Source organism: Bufo bufo, chromosome 2 (assembly GCF_905171765.1).
Source record: "Bufo bufo chromosome 2, aBufBuf1.1, whole genome shotgun sequence".
Lineage (NCBI taxonomy): Eukaryota > Metazoa > Chordata > Amphibia > Anura > Bufonidae > Bufo > Bufo bufo.
In genome coordinates this window covers 646116050-646141383 of record NC_053390.1, presented here as the reverse complement: position 1 = coordinate 646141383, position 25334 = coordinate 646116050, and the positions used below count along the sequence as shown (strand labels likewise).

Here is a 25334-nt window from a genome sequence, read left to right as displayed (position 1 = left end):
TTTTAAAATTTTTAAAAACATTATTTATTTCTCTTTACACTTTTTTTTATAGCTCCCATAGGGAACTATAACAAGCAATTCTCAGATTGCTTCTCTCATAGACTCCAATGAATAAGCATTAGAGTGTATGAGAGACACTTTCCATGGGAACTAATGTTTGGCAAACTCTTGTCACTCTGGAGGACAGAGGCTGCACGCTTCAGAGTTTTTGCATGTCCAGATGCCATGGTCACATTTGACCACAGCATCTGAAGGGTAAATAGTCTGCGACCAAACAGCTGTATTAAACTATATAAAAACAGCAGGCACCCAGCAGCTATGGCGCCATCTTTGAAGTCCCAGCCAGTGCTGTAGATGTACAGCGCTGGTTAGGAAGGGTTTAAAGGGGTTGGACACTTTTTGGCTACTTTTCACCAGTATGTATGACTATGGCACTTACTAATATATTCTTTGTTGGTATATTTAATAAGCCATATCCTCATGCTGGGCAAATCTTATGTGGTGTCTGCATAGGGGTCCTGTCCATAAAATGACCTGTGACGGAGGTTCATGTGACCAGACACATCACTCAGCCTCCCCCATCTTAACACATAGTTTCTGGACTTCACAGCAGTGAAAGTGCAGATGGCAGGTGCAGTGTGTTTGAATGAAGGAGACATCACATGGAGGTGATTTGCCTGGTCACATGACCCTCCATCAGCAGCCATTTTATGGACAGGACCTTTGTGTGGACAGTACAAAAGACTTGGCAAAAATAGGGGGTATACCTTATGAAATATATAAATTGGCACTGAATTTCAAAGGCTATTAGAAGGTGCCATATAATCATCTTACAAACACATTGGTCAACTGTAACTAGAAAGTGGCCAACCCCTTTAATTTGTTACTGTGTATTTTCCTATGAAAAATACTAAACTACTACAGTAAAAAATTGTCACCCATTCATGGGATAACCATGCTGTTCTGAATGATATTCCAGACTATTGACTATTTTAAATACCAAATCAGAATGTGACTTTTTTTTAGCCTACAACCTCACAATGAATCACCTAAAGTCATGTCCTACTGTTTCATTGTAAATTCCTTGTACTGCTTTGGTCACTTCTTGTGATTTCATTTTGGTGCTTGGACCCCAAACATTTTATTCTTCTGGACAAATATTGATTAAAGGGTAACTGTCATGTTTTCATAAAAATAATCATTTTTTACACAAAGCGGTCTTCATTATTAAATGAAAGCCAGCTGTGGGTTTATTGGCCATGCAGTTCTTCACCGCAGCACGGCCACTCTGTGAGGCAGTACCCTAAGTCAGAGTGGCCTGGATATACTTGATTTATAGCGATTCATGACAAATTAATTCAGAACTATTCTTGGCTAACTTCGGCGAAGTTGCCAAATCAAATTTTTCAAAACTTCACTAATTTCTAATTAGTAAAATTGGAAATTGCCTAAACCTTGGGGGCATACTCACCTTACTTTTGTTTCTCTGTTAGGACCCATTGATACGACCATTTATTTGAGTCCGCATCCCTACTTCTTACTTCTTGTTTTGTGGACAAGAATAGGCATTTCTATCATAGGGCTGGCCATTCCGTTTCGCAAACTGCGGAGCGCACACAGCCAGTATGTTTTGCTGATCACAAAAACGGATAAGGGTGTCTCAAGGATTAGATGGGGTCACAGAGCTCAGATGCTCGCTGTTAATTTTATCACGGCATATCCTAGCGATATCCTATAACATTATATGATGGGGATACTCCAATAAATAAAATATTGGGTTAGCATTTGAAATTATCATTAAATATGACAAGTTGTTAGTACCTTTGTGTCCATTATTTCATCATCGTCGTTGCATCAATATTTTGTAAACTTTGTAGATTTGTCGAGCCTTTCTTACTATCCAGTGATCAAAAAGCAGTAGGCAGAAGAGGAATTCTGAACGGTAGAAAGCTAAGTCAGGTATGCATGGAAACCAAGGGCAATGTGTACATCTCAGTGCTGCGTGATGTTGTCTCAGTTCAAGTTAAGTTTTACTGTCAGGTTTAATTTGTGCTGTTTCACTGAAACTCCTTCTGTCTCTGATCAATGAGCCATTTAGTGGCTTTCTGTATATAGAATTGCTATTATGAAGATCTTATTGTATTTCTACAAACCATCTTGCCATTGGAGATTTCAACTGATCCAGCTTAGCACTGTTATATAAATGAGGGCTTAGTTTGTGTATTGCATCTAAAAGTCGTTCCAAAGCCTTCATTTCACGGCATCACGGCAACACAGATCTGTATTGATTTTCTCTCCAACAGTTTTTGGCAATTATATTTATTTGTGGGATTTGCATCAAAATTGCAAATAATAGGATGTTCAAGTGCTTTTATAGTAACAAACGAGGCAAATATATCCTCTGATACAAAATCAATGAGATCACCTTGTTGCTTGCTATTTTAAAATATCTTGGGAATATAATCTTACACGTATTCTATAAACCTAAACCTCTCCAAATTATTTATATGAGAAGTGTATGCTGTAAGCATTTGTGCTGTTTGTAGTCACTTCTTCCTTAAATGACTAATCCACCTTGAATCACAGTGACATGTCAGATGGTGTCTTTGAACTCTTGAACCTTGAAGCACTTCGGAACTAGACAGGGATTCCTGTAACTGGAAATTCTTATGAAATTAAGAAGTAAAATCCAGCACAGACGTCTCTGATAAAACTGGATACTTTATTTAGAAGATTACATGCAGGAACAAACTTGACGCGTTTCGAGCTGTATGTGTCCTTTATCAAAAATAGTTGTAAGTATGTACTTTTGACAGAGTGCACATACAGCTTGAAACGCGTCAAGTTCGTTCCTGCATGTAATCTTCTAAATAAAGTATTCGGTTTTATCAGAGACAGCAGTGCTGGATTTTCATTCTTCTTTTCTGTTGGAGCTCCGCCTCACCGTGCACGCAAGTCTAAAAGAAGTCAGCTGAGCCCTGCAGAGTGGAGCTGGCAACGGGGTTTACCCATTTGCTTTTTTGGAATTCTCATGCTAACACACCTGTATATAATGTTTTTAATTTTAGGGGGTCCAGCCTCTATATGTCTCACATATCCACTTATGCTTTTAAGGTTTCCAGTGATTAAAAAATAATAATAATAATAATAATAATAATCTGATAATCTGTTAAAAATAAGAAAGAAGTTTTACTCTCCACCAATCTCCCGCTGCTGCCTTTCCAGTCCTGTTTCTGGCCCCGTTACTCTTCCAGCTTGATATGCTGGAAATGCCACACAAGCCCTGCTCAGACAATCACTGTTCTTAGTGATGACCCGCCTTAGCCAGTTACTGTCTGAGGGGTCCTTTCCTTGCATTTTTTTAGGTGGGACAAGCAGTGGGGACTGTAATAGCATCAGAACACCAGCAGCCAGGGGTTTGGTGGAAAGGAGTATAGCTTCTTTTTTTAACCAATTTGGTGTTTAATTTAATATGTTAAATTGTTAAATTGTCAAAAACCCATTTAACGCTGCATTTATATTGGAGGCTTGCAATCTATCATAGGAGAGACAAGTGTTTTTATACGCTGACGAGCAAAAGGGTAATAATGTTTTGAACTTTTGACTTTCAGGCTCCATATCTCACCATCCACTACAGCTTAAAATGTGAGACTGCCATCATTTTATAGACAATCATCTTGGCTATCTCATACATAAATTGGACTTTCAACAATTTAGCATATGATTAGTTTTGCAGATCCTTGTCATTTCACTCCATTGTTACTGTTTTGCTCCTAAAATTCAAAAATTTTATTATTTTGTTATTATTTTATTATTTTGTTAGTAATTTGTTAATCCACATTTGGCTTTCACACTGCCTGAATCCTTCGGGGCATGCTCTCTCTAAATCTGTTCCCAGGTCTCTTCTACACATTCCCAATGTTGTAAGTCCAATTTATGTATGAGATAGCCAAGATGACTGTCTATAAAATGATGGTAGTCTAACCCTTTTTCTCGTCAATGTATAGGCAATATACACAGTCCTTGCAGAAAGTACTGGCATGGTTTTAAGATAAAGGAAGTCATTTATCAAGAACAGCATTTTCTATGTCCATCTTGATATCCCCTGCTCTGTATGCCTCATCATAAACTAAGGGACAATTTGAATGTTTCAGTTACTTACAGAGATGTTGATAATTAAATTAATCTGTGTTGGCAATTTTGCTAAATGTTATAACAGGAAGTGTAGAATATAGGATAGTGGTGACGAACTCCCTTTAAATAAGAAATCAACGGTGTGTACCAGAGCGTGCTGGCCTTCTACTGGGAGTAACATCAAGACTGATTTTATCCTTCTTGAGATGGGCACAGCTTCTTGAAACAGTTACCTTTAACCTCTTACTGCAAGAAATTACCCTCAAATGGTATATGCAATAGTTCATTTCTGTGACAGGCACCAGCACAGTTGAAAAGACTTAGATTTTCTGAAGATGTTCCACCGTCATATGAAGACAAGTTTAGGTCTTCTTTTGTGATGGGCAGCTCTCTCAAACAGATGTGGAAAAAAAGGAATACTCTGTCTTTAAATATTAGATCACAAACCGCTGTTAAGTACACTGAATTTAAAAGTTGGATTCTTTGGCTATGGTGATGAACATGCAGGTCATTATGCAGCCAATGCTACCTTTGAGAAACTTTCTCCTAGTTCACAGGTTTGTGTAGGGTTAAATAGGAGAGTTATTAGGTGTTAGCTATAATTAGCATTGACTAAGGGCTTGTTCACACGACCATTGCTCCCCCGTGCCCATGCTGTGGATTACAAATTGCGGTTTGCAAATGTACGGGCACCAGCCGTGGGGCTGCCGCATGCAGATCGTGACCCCATTCACTTGACTGGGGTCCACGATCCGTCCGTTCTGCAAAAAGATAGAGCAAGTTCTATCTTTTTGCGGTGCAGAGGCACGGAAGCACTCCGTAGTGCTTCCATAGAGTTCCATTCCGTGGTTCCGTCCCGCACCGCATCTCCAGATTTGCGGACCCATTCAAGTGAATGGGGTCCGCATCCGTGATGCAGAATGTGGTCGTGTGAACAAGCCCTAAGGAAAAGTGTTTCTGTAGCTGTTAAACTAGATTTGCCTATCTATCCTGTCACCATGTGCCCTGTATACAGTCATGGCCAAAAGTTTTCAGAATGACACAAATATTAGTTTTCACAAAGTTTGCTGCTAAACTGCTTTTAGATCTTTGTTTCAGTTGTTTCTGTGATGTAGTGAAATATAATTACACGCACTTCATACGTTTCAAAGGTTTTTATCGACAATTACATGACATTTATGCAAAGAGTCAGTATTTGCAGTGTTGGCTCTTCTTTTTCAGGACCTCTGCAATTCGACTGGGCATGCTCTCAATCAACTTCTGGGCCAATTCCTGAAAGATAGCAACCCATTCTTTCATAATTACTTCTTGGAGTTTGTCAGAATTAGTGAGTTTTTGTTTGTCCACCCGCCTCTTGAGGATTGACCACAAGTTCTCAATGGGATTAGGATCTGGGGAGTTTCCAGGCCATGGACCCAAAATGTCAACGTTTTGGTCCCCGAGCCACTTAGTTATCACTTGTGCTCCATCGTGCTGGAAAATGCATTGTTCTTCACCAAACTGTTGTTGGATTGTTGGAAGAAATTGCTGTTGGAGGGTGTTTTGGTACCATTCTTTATTCATTGCTGTGTTTTTTGGCAACATTGAGAGTGAGCCCACTCCCTTGGATGAGAAGCAACCCCACACATGAATGGTCTCAGGATGCTTTACTGTTGGCATGACACAGGACTGATGGTAGAGCTTCTCCGGACAAGCCTTTTTCCAGATGCCCCAAACAATCGGAAAGAAGCTTCATTGAAGAATATGACTTTGCCCCAGTCCGCAGTCCATTCGCCATACTTTCTGCAGAAGATCAATCTGTCCCTGATGTTTTTTTTGGAGAGAAGTGGCTTCTTTGCTGGCCTTCTTGACACCAGGACATCTTCCAAAAGTCTTCGCCTCACTCTGCGTGCAGATGCGCTCATACCTGCCTGCTGCCATTCCTGAGCAAGCTCTGCACTGGTGGCACTCCGATCCCGCAGCTGAATCCTCTTTAGGAGACGATCCTGGCGCTTGCTGGACTTTCTTGGACGCCCTGAAGCCTTCTTAACAAGAATTGAACCTCTTTCCTTGAAGTTCTTGATGATCCTATAAATTGTTGATTGAGGTGCAATCTTAGCAGCCTCAATATCCTTGCCTGTGAAGCCATTTTTATGCAACGCAATGATGGATGCACGCGTTTCTTTGCAAGTCACCATGGTTAACAATGGAAGAACAATGATTTCAAGCATCACCCTCCTTTTAACATGTCAAGTCTGCCATTTTAACCCAATCAGCCTGACATAATGATCTCCAGCCTTGTGCTCGTCAATATTCTCACCTGAGTTAACAAGACGATTACTGAAATGATCTCAGCAGGTCCTTTAATGACAGCAATGAAATGCAGTGGAAAGGTTTTTCTGGGATTAAGTTAATTTTCATGGCAAAGAAGGACTATGCAATTCATCTGATCACTCTTCATAACATTCTGGAGTATATACAAATTGCTATTATAAAAACTTAAGCGGCAACTTTTCCAATTTCCAATATTTATCTAATTCTCAAAACTTTTGGCCACGACTGTACACCGTATGTGTCTGTCAGTCTGCGAGAGTACATGCCATACATTCAAATGAATGACTGACTGTGTAATGCATGCACAGACCCATTCTGACAGAGTGACTCATAAAGGAGGGTCTCAAGCAGGACCCTATGATGTCCACATGTCCTAATAAAGCATATGAACGGGGGTTGCCTTTATGACACACTAGTTTTAAGGGGAATCTATCAGCACCATTTAGCATACTGATCCAAGCACATTGCCCTATCAGCCAGTATTTAAACTGTACTTTTATAATTTTCATCTGTTAAAAATGCATGTGAGATGTTATGAAGGAGGATAGTTGTTCTTGTAAATTGCGCTCTCTCTCCTCACTGCAGGAGACAGAAGCAAGACGGACTCAATAAAAAGTCTATGGGCCCATCTCGATTCTGTCCCCTGCAGTGAGGCGAGAGAGCAATATGTGAGCACATCTTACTCTTCATTCTAGAGATTGGAGAGGGTCTTAGTGACCCAGACGTCCACTGATGAAATTCAAAACCTTTGATATGTCACTATGACATACTAAAAGTTTAATGAAAACTCAGTGACCCTTTAAGAGAATTTTTAGGAAAGTTATTTACCCATTGTATTCCATGAGCACAACAGAGTGAATCAGTGAATTGGCCAAAATAATTTACACTGTACTTTTTGAGAGTATGACCATGCAGATGGCTCTTATTAAAAGGATTGGCCCATCTCACACATTGGCACATCGTTAGTTCCCACTTCTGGGACCTGCACCTGTCTCTAGAAATCAGCCTGCAAAGTGAAGGAGAGCAGAGCCTGCAATGTAAAGAAGAGTGGACTATGCATGTGCACCTATCCTACATTCATTTCTGTGGGAATGCAATAACCATGCAGCACGCTGGACTATTTTAGTAAGTCCCATAAAAATGAATGAGAAGTGCACCGCACAAGCGCCGACATTCACTTCCATGGGGCTGATGGAAATAGCCAAGCCAGCGCATGATTAATTGTGGCAGTACTATAGAAATGTATGGATGGTGGCCTCACATGCACAGTCTGCTTTCTTTCACTTTGCAGGCTCTGTTCTAGAGATAGGTGCAGGTCTCAGAGGTGACTAGCACCTATCAGACTTTAGTGATATGCCACCAATGCTAATTAGTACCACAATGTTTAGTCAGTCTGCATTGTTAACCCCTTTGTGACCAGCCATACACCTTTTTACGGCAGTCACTAAGGGGCCTTAGGCTGGGCCACCTCTTTTTTACGGGGTCCCCTGTGCAGCGGGGAGCAAGGACCCGGCTCTCATCGGTCCTGCTCTAACAGCCCGGACCGGCAGGAGTGCCGATCCGGGCTGTTTAATGCTTTACATGCTGAGGGTAATGGTGCCCATCACATGTAAAGCGCTGACAGAGGGAGAGGACTCCCTCTGTCTCCCATCGGCACCCCACAAATGCGATTGCGGGGTGCCAATGTGTGTAAAGGCATGCTGGGGTCTTATGAAGGCCCTAAGCCTGCCTTGAGTAGTTTCCAGCAGACGTGCTTCCCTGCTGGTCAATGTCAGTATAGCATTGACATTATAATGCAATCTGAATATTGTATGTTATAGTCCCTTTGTGGGACTATTAAGTGGTAAAAAAAAATATATATATTAAATATTAAAAATTCCATTAAAAAAAAGCTTTTTTTCTATTGAACATACGCTTTTTAATGAAAAAATAATAATCTCCCCCATATGTTTGGTATTGCTGCATCCATAACGACCCGGACTACATAAATATCATGTAAATTTTTCCCTACAGAGAACACTGTAAAAAATAAATAAAAAAACAATGACAGAATTGCTAATTTTTTCTTAGTTGCCACCGAAAAAACAAGTAATCAAAAAACAAGCGATCAAAAAACGTAATTTACTCCAAAATGATACCAATGAAAAATACAAGTCGTCCTGCAAAAATCAAGCCCTCACACAACTCCATAGAAAGAAAACTAAAAAAGTTATGGATCTTGGAAAGCGGCAATGCAAAAACACTAAGTCACGAAGGGGTTAAAGCGGTTCTCCAGGAATTAGGAAAATAAAATGACTGAAAATACTTAAATATTACTTTCTTATAAATATATTTCCAAATACCTTTCATTAGTTGGCTTGTTCATTAATGGCTTGTTTTGTCTAGGGAGCAATCATTAGGAGAAATAAAATGGCTACTAACCTATTAGTACACACAAAACCTGTTCTAATCACACAGCAGAACAAGTTACTTCACAACACTGAGCTAAAGAGCTGCCTCATCCTCCTCTCCTACTTGTCAGGGATTATGATCCTGAATACAGCTGATAAGATCTTCAGCTGAATCTCTGTAGGAATGGAGTTCATAAGGAGACATGAAGTACAGAGAAGATGAATAGAACAGGCTGTGGTAATGTGGGACTGTGGTAATGGAGACTGCATGCAAATTGTGCTGCTTATCAGCCTCACCCCACCTCCTCTCTGTACTTCATGTCTCCTAATGAACTCCATTCCTACAGAGATTCAGCTAAAGCTCAGCTGTATTCAGAATCATAATCCCTGACAAGCAGGAGAGGAGGATGAGGCAGCTCTTTAGCTCAGTGTTGTGAAGTAACTTGTCCTGCTGTGTGATTAGGACAGGTTTTGTGTGTACTTATAGGACAGTAGCCATTTTATTTTTCCTAATGATTGCTCCCTAGACAAAACAAGCCGTTTTGAAGCAGGACAGGGTTCAGTAGGGGAGTTTACAGCCTGGGTAATAGATACAATCCTATTACACCGTACTGACTGAGGATCCAAATTGCCATTATACAGCTCTGTAATTCCAGCAAACCGTTCTTGTTATTAGGGTGCAAGTGCTGTTTGATACAGCCATTAACAGGGTTTATTACGAGGAAATATTTCTACGTCTTATTTGCCCTTGTGCGGTGCTGTTATATGTTCTAAAGCATTTTTTGGGGTGTATTAGTGGGAAAATAGGGCATATTAGCCGTTGTGTGGTAAAATAAGAAAATTAGAGCCCTTTTTGGCGTGTATTAGTGGAAAAAATATATATATTATTTGCCGTTCAGTGGTGCAGTTATATGTTCTAAAGCCCTTTTTGTCGTGTATTAGTGGCAAAAAAATGTATATTATTTGCCATTCAGCGGTGCAGTTATATGTTCTAAAGCCCGCTTTGGCATGTATTAGTGGCAAAAAAATATATATTATTTGCCGTTCAGAGGTGCAGTTATATGTTCTAAAGCCTTTTGTGGAGTGTGTAAGTGGAAAAAATGAAGGGCCTATTTGCCATTCAGCGGTGCAGTTACATGTTCTAAAGCCCTTTTTGGCGTGTATTAGTGGCAAAAAAAATATATATTATTTGCCGTTCAGACGTGCAGTTATATGTTCTGAAACCCTTTTTGGCGTGTATTAGTGGCACAAAAAAGTATTTGCCGTTGTGTGGTGAAGTGAGAAAATTACTGCCCTTTTTGGTGTGTATTAGTGGCAAAAAATATATATATTTGATGTTCAGTGGTGCAGTTATATGTTCTAAAGCCCTCTTTGGCATGTATTAGTGGCAAAAAATATATATTATTTGCCGTTCAGAGGTGCAGTTATATGTTCTAAAGCCTTTTGTGGAGTGTGTAAGTGGAAAAAATGAAGGGCCTATTTGCCATTCAGCGGTGCAGTTATATGTTCTAAAGCCCTTTTTGGCGTGTATTAGTGGCAAAAAAATATATATTTGATGTTCAGTGGTGCAGTTATATGTTCTAAAGCACTTTTTGGCATGTATTAGTGGCACAAAAATATATATTATTTGCCGTTCAGCGGTGCAGTTATATGTTCTAAAGCCCTTTTTATCGTGTATTAGTGGCAGAAAAATATATATTATTTGCCGTTCAGCGGTTCTGTTATATTTTCTAAAGCCCTTTTTGGCATGTATTAGTGTCAAAAAAAAATATATTATTTGCCGTTCAGCGGTTCTGTTATATTTTCTAAAGCCCTTTTTGTCTTGTATTAGTGGCAAAAAAAAATATATATTATTTGCCGTTCAGCGGTGCAGTTATATTTTCTAAAGCCCTTTTTGGCATGTATTAGTGGCAAAAAAATATATATTATTTGCCGTTCAGGGGTGCAGTTATATGTTCTAAAGCCCTTTTTGGCATGTATTAGTGGCACAAAAATATATATTATTTGCCGTTCAGTGGTGCAGTTATATGTTCTAAAGCCCTTTTTGCCATGTATTAGTGGCAAAAAAATATACCGTATTTTCCGGCGTATACGACGACCCCCAACTTTTCCAGTTAAAATATAGGGTTTGGTCTATACTCGCCGTATAAGACTACCCCTCCAACGTTATTTACTTTGGCATTAAGATCTGCAGGTAATTGTTGTGCAATTTTCGTCTTTTGCCTCAGTACCATATTATGCCTTTCCAAGAATCTAGTACACCAGGATACAGTGGCCCTAAATCTGTTGCTGTGATCTGGGTTAGATTTGGCCCACTGAAGTGCAAACAAACGTATTTTATTTTGTGTCACTATATAACCGTTTTGGCGATGCTCATTCACCATGTCTGCTACATGTTTTTCGAGTTGTGGCCAATGTGGGGTGCCTCTTCTTAATGCACACTTACCCCTTGGCATACTCTTTAATGCTTTTTCATTTGCTTTCCAGTCCCAAACCATCTTTTCTGTTATTCTATATTGTCTTGCAGCAGCGCAGTTATTATGTTCCATGGCAAAGTTTACAACTTAAGTTTGAAACTGGCTTTATATTTCTTTCTTCTTGCTGGTAGAGCCATGATGGGGTCTTGACTGTTAGCCATTTGTATACTGTACTGTATGTACTGGTGCTGTACTGTATGAAACGGTACAGATACTGGTGCTGTACTGTATGTACAGATACTGGGGCTGTACTGTATTCACCACCACATGTATCTGCTCCCCAGATAGACTCAGTTTTTTCACCACAGATAAGATGCACACCAAACTTCATTAGAGATCCGCCGTTCCAATATTAGAATTGGCTGAAGTGCAGCTGCTCCTGCTTCCCCCTGCCTTCCCTCAGAATTGCCAATCCAACCCAGTATACAACAACCAGCCAATCACGGCAAGCGATGTACCGGTATTTTCTGTGTACACTGGATACAAAGCCTGCTTGGATTGGGTGGGTCAGCTCTCCCTGCCTGCCCAGCCCTCCCTGTCTTCAAGACGATCTGAGCGGTAGCACGCAATGTGAGACTGCCAGCATGAGAAAGCCACTGAGAGCAAGGAGAGGGGGCTGCTTCTGGAGCGGCTGGCCGAGATGTAGCGCACGGTGGCTCAGCTAGAGGGCGAATGTCCCTGAAGCTGGAGAAGGACAGCTTCTCCAGTCCGGCTAGGAAGTAAGATTCAGCACGCCGTATACCGGCATATAAAACGACACCCGGCGTATAAGACGACACCCGACTTTTGAGAAGATTTTCATGTGTTAAAAAGTAGTCTTTTACGCAGGAAAATACAGTATATTATTTGCCATTCAGCGGTGCAGTTACATGCTCTAAATCCCTTTTTGGCGTGTATTAGTGGCAGGCTGTAATCTTTCACATGGTTTTCACTTCACAGGTGTGCCCTGTCAGGTTTAATAAGTGGGATTTCTTGCCTTATAAATGGGGTTGGGACCATCAGTTGCGTTGAGGAGAAGTCAGGTGGATACACAGCTGATAGTCCTACTGAATAGACTGTTAGAATTTGTATTATGGCAAGAAAAAAGCAGCTAAGTAAAGAAAAACGAGTGGCCATCATTACTTTAAGAACTGAAGGTCTGTCAGTCAGCCGAAAAAATTGGGAAAACTTTGAAAGTAAGGGCTATTTAACCATGAAGGAGAGTGGTGGGGTGCTGCGCCAGATGACCTGGCCTCCACAGTCACCGGACCTGAACCCAATCGAGATGGTTTGGGGTGAGCTGGACCGCAGAGTGAAGGCAAAAGGGCCAACAAGTGCTAAGCATCTCTGGGAACACCTTCAAGACTGTTGGAAGACCATTTCAGGGGACTACCTCTTGAAGCTCATCAAGAGAATGCCAAGAGTGTGCAAAGCAGTAATCAAAGCAAAAGGTGGCTACTTTGAAGAACCTAGAATATGACATATTTTCAGTTGTTTCACACTTGTTTGTTATGTATATAATTCCACATGTGTTAATTCATAGTTTTGATGCCTTCATAGTCATGAAAATAAAGAAAACTCTTTGAATGAGAAGGTGTGTCCAAACTTTTGGTCTGTACTGTATGTTCTAAATCCTGGCTTTCTCCGCAACAACTCAAAATCGCAACTATGGTGACCGACAATGAGAAGATCATGGTGTCGGTGCTGCGTCAAGGAGGGATGACCCATGTGCCCTGCATGGCACATGTGTTCAATCTGGTTGTCAAGCGGTTCCTGAAGTCTTCCACCCATCTGCAAGTAATCCTAAAAATGGGCAGGAAACTTTGCATGCACTTCAGCCACTTATACACCGCAAAGCACATCCTCCTTGAGCTTCAGCGGCAGAACGGCATTCCCCAACATAGGCTGATATACGACGTTTCCACTCGTTGGAATTCCACCCTCCATATGTTGGACTGACTATACAAACAGAGAAGGGCCATAAACGATTTCTTGATGATCCAAGCGGACAGGAGTACTCCAATGTGTTGTCAGCCAATGACAGCTCATGCGTGACACCTGCCGTTTGCTCAGGAGGAGGCCACGTTATTTGTCAGTCGCCAGGACTACGGGATGAACAACGTCATTCTACTGCTTCATGTCCTGGAACAGATGCTGGTAAATGTGGCTTGTCAGGGGACTGGAGACGTAGCGCCTAGATCTCATGGCCACATGAGCTCTGGGGGCTGAACTGAAGGAGGAGGAGGACATTGGAGCACAAGCAATTTGTAGCAAAATGGGTGGTTTTTACACACAGGTGACAGGAGAGGAGGAGCAGCCATAGGAGCTATAGGGCGATCAGGAAGATGAGGCAGAGGACCCAGACACACTGTGGCAGTATGCAGTGGAGATGGAGGCAGGGAGTCCCTCCGAGTTACTTGCACTAATGGTCCGATGCATGCTCACTTGCTTGCGTAGTGACAGCCGAATTGTCAGCATTCGGCAGAGGGATGACTTCTGGCTCTCCACCTTGTTGGACCCTCGCTAGTGGTCCAAAATGGGGGCCTTTTTTACACCTGCTGAGAGGGAGGACAAACTGAACTAGAGAGACATCCTATGTAGTCAGTTGGCCGCTGCCTATCTGCGCCATCATCCATCCTCTCGCAGGTCTGACTGGGGAGCCCTCTGCACTCATGGTCCTCTGCCATGGCTGCTGTGACAGGTTGGGGGGTAGGAGAAGTTCCAGCTGCAGCAACTTGAGTCTAGAGTCGCTGATGAGCAGCTTTCTTCACCCGCCTAGTGAAGAAACTACTCACCAGCAGCAACAGCTAGACCTGGAGCAGGACCTGAACCAGCATACTTGGACAGCACCCTGCCACCCCACATTGAACATCTGCTTGACTACTGGGCTGCCAAACCGGATTTGTGGCTGCAACTGGCAGAGTTTGCCCTGGAAAAGCTGTCCTGGCCAGCCAGTAGTGTGGCATCAGAGCGGGTGTTTAGTGCAGCAGCGGCCATAGTTACCCCAAGAAGAATTCGTCTGTCCACCCAAAATGTGGCGAGACTGACCTTTGTCAAGATGAATCAGGCGTGGATCAGCCAGGATTTCCACCCACCAATGCCTGATGCATCAGACTAGATCATCCATGGTGCCACACCAACACTTTGACAAAAGAGACTGGTTTCTTCTGGCTACCTGCCACCCGCCTGATGCCACACATCTGATGCCAAGTGCTCCTTTTTTTACCCACCATCTTCAGCTGGTACTGGTATTGCCACCAACCTCCCCACTTTGTCAACGGGTCACCCTGTGGTCTCCTGATGCTGCTGCCACCTCACCACTTAGGTCTCCTGATGCTGCTGCTGCCCCCTCCACACTGTCATTGTGCCACTCCGTGGCCTCCTAATGCTGCTGCCACCTTCACACTGTCATTGTGCCACTCTGTGGCCTCCTGATGCTGCTGCTGCCACCTCCACACTGTTATTGTGCCACCTTGTGGCCTCCTCCTGGTGCTGCTGCTGCCGCCACCCACCTCCCCACTCTGTCAACGGGTCACCCTGTGGTCTTCTGATGCTGCTGTCACCTCACCACTCAGGTCTCCTGATGCTGCTGCTGCCACCTCCACACTGTCATTGTGCCACCCCGTGTTCTCCTCCTGATGCTGCTGCTGCCGCCACCTCCACACTCTGTCATTGTGCCACTCTGTGGCCTCCTGATGCTGCTGCCACCTCCACACTGTCATTGGGCCACTCTGTGGTATCCTCATGCTGCTTCCACCTCACCACTATGTCATAGGGCCACTCTGTGGACTTCTCATGCTGTTCCCACCCTCCCCACTTCATTAATCGGCCACTATTTTGCCTTTCGGCCTGGCTGACATCATCATTTATTTGACCCTTCTTCTGATCTGTCGAAGGGAACAAAAATGAAACGCACAGCGGATCCTGTCTATATAACAGCTGTAAGGCCTGCATGACATGGTCGCTATTTTGCATCAGAATTGGCTTATGATTTGGTAGCCAAAAGCAGGAGTTGGTACAAAACACAGAAGACATGCAAATATTCCATTCACGTGTCATCTCCATTTTGGATTTACTCCTGTTCTTTTTTGGCTTTAGCAATTCTGATGGATTACTGGCCAAATGCTGACCTAGTGAAGGCGGATGCTCCACAGACAGGATCCATTTTTTGGGGGTTATTGCTTTGACGGATCAAAGGAAGGGCAAAATAATCAGTGACATCAACACAAACTTACTGCTGACACCCACTCCACTCTGTCGGGGGAGGGGGGCTCTACTTGTACAGGTTCTGTAGAAATCTATGTGGAATCAGTGAATTGGTGTAATAGGAGTGCGCTCTTTCATGCTATAGTAGAATCTTGGGCCTCTGTACGGTTCTTTATACCTGGCGCTAACATTAACCTGTAAGCCTGAGTTCACACTTGAGTTATTTGGTCAGTTTTGGCCCCGTAACTGCCCAAAAAACTAAAGTGTGCAGTGATTCTAAGAGCGACACCTGTCATTTGCATGTCATACTGACTCACAGTATTGTTTCACTACCACATCACGTGTTGCTGCAAGTGTTCTACACCACTATAAAGGCTCTCTGCAGCCAGGAAATAGCCGTTTTTTAACGCGATTCGCCACAAATAAATTAGGATCAAACCAAATTTTTTGGGAAAATTTGGCGAACCAGACTAATCGAATTTTTTAGAAATTTGCTAATCTCCAATCCATATGTACCCAGTTCTATATAAAGTGAAATTATACTTTAAGCCATTCAAAGCCATAAAGTAAATTATAATTTTTGAATACTAAGTATTGTTATTCACAGAAAAGGTACTTTGCCTTGGGCACCAGCGTAACTAGCTTATTACCTTGATTTAAATTGATGTAAACATATATTTATTACATTTTTAGCAACACTGTATTCTATATTTCAGCGTTTTGGCTAGGTTGAAGTAGATGTGTTCAGTTTCCGGCAATGCCTAGTTTATGTACAGTAGCTAATGGAATAGTAGCCTGCAGGATCTGGTTGTGTATGTAGCATAATGTGATATGTAAAAGTAATAGTTCTAGCTTTACTTAGCAAGATATAATTCAGGAAGATAAAGCCGTATAACAGAATCCTCTGCAGACCGTACTAATGTTTTGGAATTTAAATTTCCTCTTTCTATACTGCTGACCAGAAGAATATGGACTACAAGACTTTCAGCGTATGCTGCTGCACTGCTGGAGTACTGTGCAAAGAAATATTATATGCCAGAAAGAGGACCTGTTACCCCTTCTGACATGTCTGCTTTAGTAACTACTTGTATTCCCCATGAAATAATAATTCTGGAGCATCTTTTCATTTAACTGTATGTTGTGCCATTCCTCTACTATTCCTTCCTTCAAGAAGTGAATTGCCAGCAGGCACAACTGGATATTACCAGTAAGGAAGGGGGGGGGGGGGGCCCTGAACTGTCTGGTACTATCCATTCAGTACGACCAGTGTCATACTCTGCAGGGAAAACTGGTAATGTCCAGATGGACTTTTATTGCAATTTGCTGGCTATTCATTCATAAACGCCTAGCAATAATAGAAGAGGAATGAAACAACATAGATTTATATGAAAAGATGCTTTTGATTTGTTATTACATGGTTAATACAAGAAGTTACTAAAACAATCATGTCAGGAGAGGAGACAGGTCCTTTTTCAAGTGAGTATGAGAGAAGGGGATAAAGAGGGTTCCTTCCATGTCACCCTGGAGTCCACATAAACTTGGCCCTATATCTTTTTAACACTTTAAGAAATCTTACCAGTTATGGGAATGCATTCATATTAGCTTTTACTTCCCATTAGGTCCTCATTAGATTGTATGTTCTTTAAAAAAGTGTATTTTCGATCACATTTATTTTCCCATAATTGCAGCATCCAACCTTGATATCACAGATATGACAGATCTGGTGTTAGGCTACTTTTAACTTGAGTCGCTGTTTCCGTTTAGACCTCATGCATTCTGAATGGAAAGAGATCCCTTCAGGATGCATCAGTATGTCTTCCATTCCGGCAGCATTGTGTTTTGTGACTGGACACAAAACCTCTGCAGGCTGCTGTTTTGTGTCCGGTCATAAAAACTGAAAAAATTGATCCGGTACTGAAAACAATGTAAGTCAATGGCGACTAATCAGTTTTTTTAGGAGCCTAAAAAAACGGATCTGTCATCCATTGACTTTAAATGTATTTAGTGACAGTTCTGTTTTTTTTTTCCTTTTGATTTCACACAACCGCATCCTAATGGAACGGATGCATCCTCAACAACTCAAGTGTGAAAGTAGCGTTATGTGCTCCCTTGCCTGGACCAGTGCACAGTTCTGCTTGTCATTCTTGTCATATGTGGATGAAATCCTAGCAACTATATATGTGAACTTTCTCAGCTGTTTAATGGAAAACACCAACTGCCATCTAGTTCATGTGCTTCAGTGCGCATTGTGTGCCTAGACTCAGTGGAGGAGATGGATTCTCCTGACAAGGGGGTGTTGCTTAGCAGGAAAAGGGTATGGCTTAAGATGTGACAATGTGTGGGTAAATTTTTGCCTAAATTTCCTGTACAGAGTAAGACCACTAATAAATGGTATTGACTTAGAGGGTAACGTATAAAAGGTGTTGTGCCAGAAAAGTGAAGTACTGAGAAATGTAAAGCCTCAATAGCCATGCTTGAAATATTTATAGGGAGTCTGTTACCACAAAATGCACTGCTAAACCAAGCACAATGCCTTGTAAGACCAGCTCTGCTGAATGTAAGGATACACTTAGCAATCCATTGCTTCATTGTGGAGAACAGGTACTGCAAATGCAAATGAGCAGTCAAGTCACTAAGAGGGGAGGCAGTCCCTACATTTCCTTCTTGATGGATATAGCCAGGTTCCTGCATAGTCGTCTTGCCTGACCCTGTATATCAAGGAGAGTCAAAGGCTGGCAAAAGAAACAGGGAGCACAAGGCTGCAGTGATTCTTGGAGCCCACCCACAGTGCACTTAACTGCTCATTTGCATGTGGATTTAAAGTATTTTTTCTCCAGAATGAAGCTACAGATTGCTAAGTGAATGGTATCATGACATGCAGCTGAGCTGGCCCTACAAGGCACTGTGTCCGGTTTAACAGGAATTTCCTGATGACAGATTCCCTTTAACCATACTAACAATAATTTATCTTGTGTCTTTGCAGCCAGATTGGTTCTTATTGAAGCTGATTCATCGAAATCCCTTGGAGATGGAACTGAAACCACTTTTAAAAACTCTTGATACGAATAAGCAACAGTTTTCTAAGGAAGAATTTGTAACACCTACATAAAGCTTGTGGATAAATGCAGTTTTTTGTATTGTTTCACCTTAATTCTAAGCTATAATTAAATAATTAAAGGAAATGTTAAAACCAGTTTGTAATATAAACTTTTTGTTTGCTATTAAAGGAGATTTACACTAAGACAACCCCTTTAACCGCCTCCGGACCGCCTAACGCAGGATCGCGTTCCGGTGGCGGCTGTCTCAGGCAGAGTCACGCGACTACGCGTCATCTCGCGAGACGCGAGATTACGCTCACAGCCGGCCCGCGCATGCGCATCGCGGGCCGGCAAAAGTTACAGGACAAGTTAAATATAAGGTGTTAAATGGCTTCTGTGCTCCTCTGCTGGTCCTTTTCGTCGGTTGGTCCCAGCAGAGGAGCACAGATCACAGTGAGTACACACCAACACCACACATAGCCCCAGATCACCCCCCATCACCCCAATTAACCCCTTGATTGCCCCTGTCAATCACCTAGTGAAAGGGAAAAAAGTGATCAGTGTAAACTGTCACTTTTTTTTTCCACTGGTATTGACTGTTAGGTTTTAGGATAAAAATAAGGGGTTGGGTCAGCACAACCTGCCTGTAGGTGCAGATCACTATGGCGAAATACATATACAAACGGAAAATGCAAATGTGATCGCACACTACATCCAGCACTCTGCCCTCCATGCTCCAGGTTTTAGGATAGTTTAGGCCCCTTGGTTAGGTAGTTAGCGATCGTTTAGCGCCCAGCCCACCGCACCGCAGTCACTGATTCGCTGATTAGCGTATTGCTAATCAGCATTTGTACTTTTATTGTATCTGTAAGTCAGATCTATAATAGGTATTAGTGTCACCTTAGTTCGCCCTCCACCCAAAACGCAGTGTTTGCCCGATCAGGCCTGATCGGTCACCCACACGTGCGTTCACCCACGCCCGCCCCGCCGCAGTGACAAATTATTTTATTTTTTTTGATCACTGCACAATCACTTCACAAGCGCTGCGGCGATAAAAAAAACAGTTTTGATATTTTTTATCAATCGCAGCGGCTTCCGGTACTTCGCTAGCCTCCCATTTGTAAAACAGGCTTGCTTTTTTTATTGGGTAGTCTCAGGGAATACCCCTTAAATTTAGATAATCTAATAAGATGTCGCACTAGGAAAAATAGACCCCAAAATGGTGCTCCTGTATAATTGAGACCACTCACTCAATCAAAAAAAGGTATATAGTAAGTAATATAACAGGGCACTCAAGAAACCGTGACCATGTGGTTCATATGGTTAAATACTTTATTTGCAGTTATAATCAAAATGCTGGTATTGGGTGGTATTGTCATAAAGATGATTGATATTAGGCAGCAAAAATAAAAATAATTCAATTATCACAATGGATACATCAATTTGTGCAATATACCAATAATGATAAATATAATAATATGACTTGCAACTATGGATCAATAGTCTCAAAGATATCTTGAATGAGTTGGTCAATCAATAGATCAAAACATAATTGTTACACCTGAGTGTCGATGTATAAAATCAGATGTATAATAGCAAATGTATAAAAATCAAGTCTTTGTGTCCACCCTCAATATCAGCAGCGTCCCACCGATACGAGGCAAGTAGCGGCGTCCCGCTACGTAATTACTTGCAAGTTTTAAGTTGGTTACCTTGTCTCTGACCACAGATTCTTAGACTTCCTCTCCCTTGATTTGCGCAGCACAATGTATCAGGAGGCTTTTCCTCGACGGCTCTGTCGTTGTATTTCACGTCACTGCCCGGATTTCCGGCTTACGGCCTCTAAGTAAAGGATTCCGCGATTGTATTATACCGGAGGTTTTTGCAGCAGTGTTAGATCAGAGGTTTCTCGTCGGGAACGATGTCCAGTGGTCGATTTAAGGTGCTTGGATCTTTCAGTATAAATAAGCAGGGGGTGTAGCACCAGACGCGTTTCGGGGTCCAACGTATTGCCCCTTCCTCAGTGGTATGCTTCACCCCTACCATTACCCCTCTTATATACAGCCTCTTCTATGGTTTCATTGGTCACTCAATTAAACATCCGAACCTGTTTGTTAATTAGCCCAGGTGTTGAAATTACTAATCAAACTTCGTCTCAAAAAATAACTTGTCTTAAAAGGATATTTGTACCTCTTAGCAATGTAATATAGTTATATAATTTCACCCACTAGTATAACTAGGAGTTATGTTTCTCCTGAGGAAAAAACGCATGGTTACCCCATGCGTTTTTGATGCGGTTTCCATGCGTTTTTTCATTTTTCTTTCTTTTCATGTCTCTTTCCCTCCACACAAACCATTACTCACTTACAGGCATTCTCATATAGTTGTGCTTCATATTAATCAACACAAGTGAGGAACATTACCTATAATATAAATATAAATGTATATATATGTATATATATTAAACTTTACAATATTAAGTAGCATATAAAATATTAAAATGGGGAATATACAAATATATAAAATTTGAATAGTTATAAATAGTTGTAAAATAATTATAAATGGATGTATATAGATGGAGACCCGTGTGTAGAGGACAAACCACATGCAATATATCAACATGTGGCTTGTCGTCGACACACGGATCCCCATCCGACTCATAAAAATCCAAAGAGTTCAAATTCTGCGTTAAGACCCTTCGGTATCAGGGAATCAAATTCAAATATTCTCTTTGTTTCAAGTCTAGACATTCTCTCTATATGATTGCCTCCTCTCCATTCTTTTTCTACTTTGTCTATGGCAAAAAACTTCATACCTGAGGGATCTTGATTATGACTGATTTTGAAGTGATTTTTATACATTTGCTATTATACATCTGATTTTATACATCGACACTCAGGTGTAACAATTATGTTTTGATCTATTGATTGACCAACTCATTCAAGATATCTTTGAGACTATTGATCCATAGTTGCAAGTCATATTATTATATTTATCATTATTGGTATATTGCACAAATTGATGTATCCATTGTGATAATTGAATTATTTTTATTTTTGCTGCCTAATATCAATCATCTTTATGACAATACCACCCAATACCAGCATTTTGATTATAACTGCAAATAAAGTATTTAACCATATGAACCACATGGTCACGGTTTCTTGAGTGCCCTGTTATATTACTTGCACTATACCCCTTAAATTTAGTTGACCAAATGGCAAATAAGGGGTATTCTTCTGAAGAGGCCTACAGGATTCTGACCCAGTCGGATGAGGAATGGGAACCCTCATCTGACGAATCCAGCGGGTCAGAATATGAACCTGTAGAAAGCAGTGGCAGTCTGACCCAAAGTTCGGACGAGGAGGTTGAGGTCCCTGATACCACCAGGCGTACCCGGCCCCGTGTTGCTAGACCACAGGTTGCGCAGGATCCACTTCAAGGGCAGCAGAGTGGGGCTGGCGCTGTCGGATTACGTGGTGAGGCATACACCAGCAGCGCAGCCCACCCTGGACCTAGTACCAGCACTGCCGTACAACATGGTGAAGTGGCGAGCACCAGAAGGGCAGTTGAAGCTGGTACGGTGGCACGTGCAGTAGTTACCCAGTCGCAGCCACCGCACAGACAGGCCCCTAGAGTCCCTGAGGTGCTGGCAAACCCTGATTGGCAGCCCCCAACTTCAGCCACACCAGTAGTTCCCCCTTTCACCGCCCAGTCTGGAGTTCTGGTTGAGACAGCTCAGATCGGTTCGGCACTGGGATTTTTTGAGCTGTTCTTGCCTGCAGAGCTATTGGACTTAGTCGTGGCAGAAAAAAATCGGTATGCCACTCAATTTATAGCCGCCAACCCGGGAAGCTATTATGCCAAGTCTTTGCGGTGGAAACCCATCCAAGTTTCCAAATTAAAAAAAATTTCTGGGCCTTCTCCTCAACATGGGTCTAACCAAAAAGCATGAATTGCGGTCATATTGGTCCACGAACCCAATTCATCACATGCCCATGTTCTCTGCTGCCATGTCCAGGGCACGATTTGAGGCCATCCTGCGTTTCCTGCACTTTAGCGACAACAGCACCTCTCGTTCCAAAGGCCACCCAGCTTTTGACCGGCTCCACAAAATTCGGCCCCTCATAGACCACTTCAACACCAAATTTGCAGATTTGTATACCCCTGAGCAAAACATCTGCGTAGACGAGAAATATCAAAAGACAACTTTTCCCTTTTTTTTATACAAAGTTGGCATTTGACCGAGATATTTATCTCACCCAGCATGGGTATATGTAAAATGACACCCCAAAACACATTGCCCAACTTCTCCTGAGTATGGCGATACCACATGTGTGACACTTTTTTGCAGCCTAGGTGGGCAAAGGGGCCCACATTCCAAAGAGCACCTTTAGGATTTCACAGGGCATTTTTTACACATTTTGATTTCAAACTACTTCTCACGCATTAGGGCCCCTAAAATGCCAGGGCAGTATAACTACCCCACAAGTGACCCCATTTTGGAAAGAAGACACCCCAAGGTATTTCGTGATGGGCATAGTGAGTTCATGGAAGTTTTTATTTTTTGTCACAAGTTAGTGGAATATGAGACTTTGTAGGAAAAAAAAAATCATCATTTTTCGCTAACTTGTGACAAAAAATAAAAAATTCTAGGAACTCGCCATGCCCCTAACGGAATACCTTGGGGTGTCTTCTTTCCAAAATGGGGTCACTTGTGGGGTAGTTATACTGCCCTGGCATTTTAGGGGCCCTAATGCGTGAGAAGTAGTTTGAAATTAAAATGTGTAAAAAATGCCCTGTGAAATCCTAAAGGTGCTCTTTGGAATGTGGGCCCCTTTGCCCACCTAGACTGCAAAAAAGTGTCACACATGTGGTATCGCCGTACTCAGGAGAAGTTGGGCAATGTGTTTTGGGGTGTCTTTTTACATATAACCATGCTGGGTGAGAGAAATATCTCAGCAAAAGACAACTTTTCCAATTTTTTTATACAAAGTTGGCATTTGACTGAGATATTTATCTCACCCAGCATGGGTATATGTAAAATGACACCCCAAAACACATTACCCAACTTCTCCTGAGTACGGTGATACCATATGTGTGACACTTTTTTGCAGCCTAGATGCGCAAAGGGGCCCAAATTCCTTTTAGGAGGGCATTTTTAGACATTTGGATCCCAGACTTCTTCTCACGCTTTAGGGCCCCTAAAATCCCAGGGCAGTATAAATACCCCACATGTGACCCCATTTTGGAAAGAAGACACCCCAAGGTATTCAATGAGGGGCATGGCGAGTTAATAGAAGATTATTTTTTTTGCACAAGTTAGCGGAAATTTTTATTTTTTTGCTTTTTTCTCACAAAGTCCCCCTTTCCGCTAACTTGGGACAAAAGTTTCAATCTTTCATGGACTCAATATGCCCCTCAGCGAATACCTTGGGGTGTCTTCTTTCCAAAATGGGGTCATTTGTGGGGTGTTTGTAATGCCCTGGCATTTGAGGGTCTCCACAATCATTACATGTATGGCCAGCATTAGGAGCTTCTGCTATTCTCCTGATATTGAGCATACGGGTAATGATATATATTTTTTTAGTTCAGCCTCTGGGCTGAAAGAAAAAATGAACGGCACAGATTTCTTCATTCGCATTGATCAATGTGGATGAAAAAATCTCTGCCAAAAAAAAAAAAGGAGGGGAAAGGCGTCTGCCAGGACATAGGAGCTCCGCCCAACATCCAAACCCACTTAGCCCGTATGCCCTGGCAAACCCGATTTCTCCATTCACATCAAAACACATCAATCGATGTGGATGAATAAATCATTGCCGGGATTTTTATTTTTTATATACAAAGTGTTTGCCAAAGCATATGAACACCGCGCACCTCAGCTCATATGCCTTGGCAAACGTATCTTTTACTGCAGAGGAGAAATCTCGTCTTGCAGCGCCGCATACACCAACTTTTGTGTAATCTGACAGCAGCGCAATGCTTCTGTCAGAATGCACATAAGTGCTGCAGCTGGTTCATCGGTTGGTCCACCTAAAAGGTAAAAAAAACAAAACAAAAAAGAAAAAACCAGGCTGCAACGCAATAAATTTATTAACTTTATAATAACATTTGAACGGAACATATAAACTTTATTTAACTTTTTGAACAGAACGTTAACTTTTTTGCTTACCGGTGATTTATTTTATTATTTTTACCTTTATAGGACAAACCTCTCCTTCCCCATGGGACAATGTGCAAAGCGCAAATCGCCCAAAGATGTGGCGAAATACATTATGCACTTTGTCCCAGGTGAAAGGAGAGGTTTGAAGCAGCTGTGAGTGAAAGGGCCCTAATAGCCCTGTGTGCCTGTCCTGTGAAACGCAATCCCTATGCTTAGTGTACCTGTGTGTGGTACTTCCGGAAACACTCTTCAAAGCATAGGGCAGGGTAGTCAGGACAGAAATAGCGGGTGTCACGCCTTATTCCACTCCTGCTACAGACACGACATCTTTTTCGGGGTGGCGCTTGGGTTGAGGTACCAGAAACGACACTGGGGAAATGTCGCTCGTGTAGACGGCTCACTACACTGGTGGATGGGGCCACGGAACCTCCTGGATACAGGCGGTTCTCGATGATCTCTTCCTGAAATTTGAGGAAGGATCCTGTTCTCCCAGCCTTACTGTAGAGAACAAAACTATTATAGGCAGCCAATTGAATTAAATATACAGACACCTTCTTATACCAGCGTCTGGTGCATCGGGAAACTAAATAAGGAGCCAACATCTGGTCATTGAAGTCCACCCCTCCCATGAGCG

General features: G+C 42.1%; 1 protein-coding gene across 1 annotated transcript in view; it reads left to right on the top strand.

The window, feature by feature from the left end:
* Positions 1-18666, top strand: part of TTC29 (tetratricopeptide repeat domain 29) — a 288615-nt gene extending 269949 nt beyond the window's left edge. The window contains exon 11 of the mRNA XM_040420513.1: positions 18483-18666. Coding sequence (XP_040276447.1) covers positions 18483-18559 — 77 coding nt within the window. The 3' untranslated portion in view covers positions 18560-18666. The remainder of the gene's footprint in view (positions 1-18482) is intronic.
* The last annotated feature ends 6668 nt before the right edge of the window (positions 18667-25334 follow it).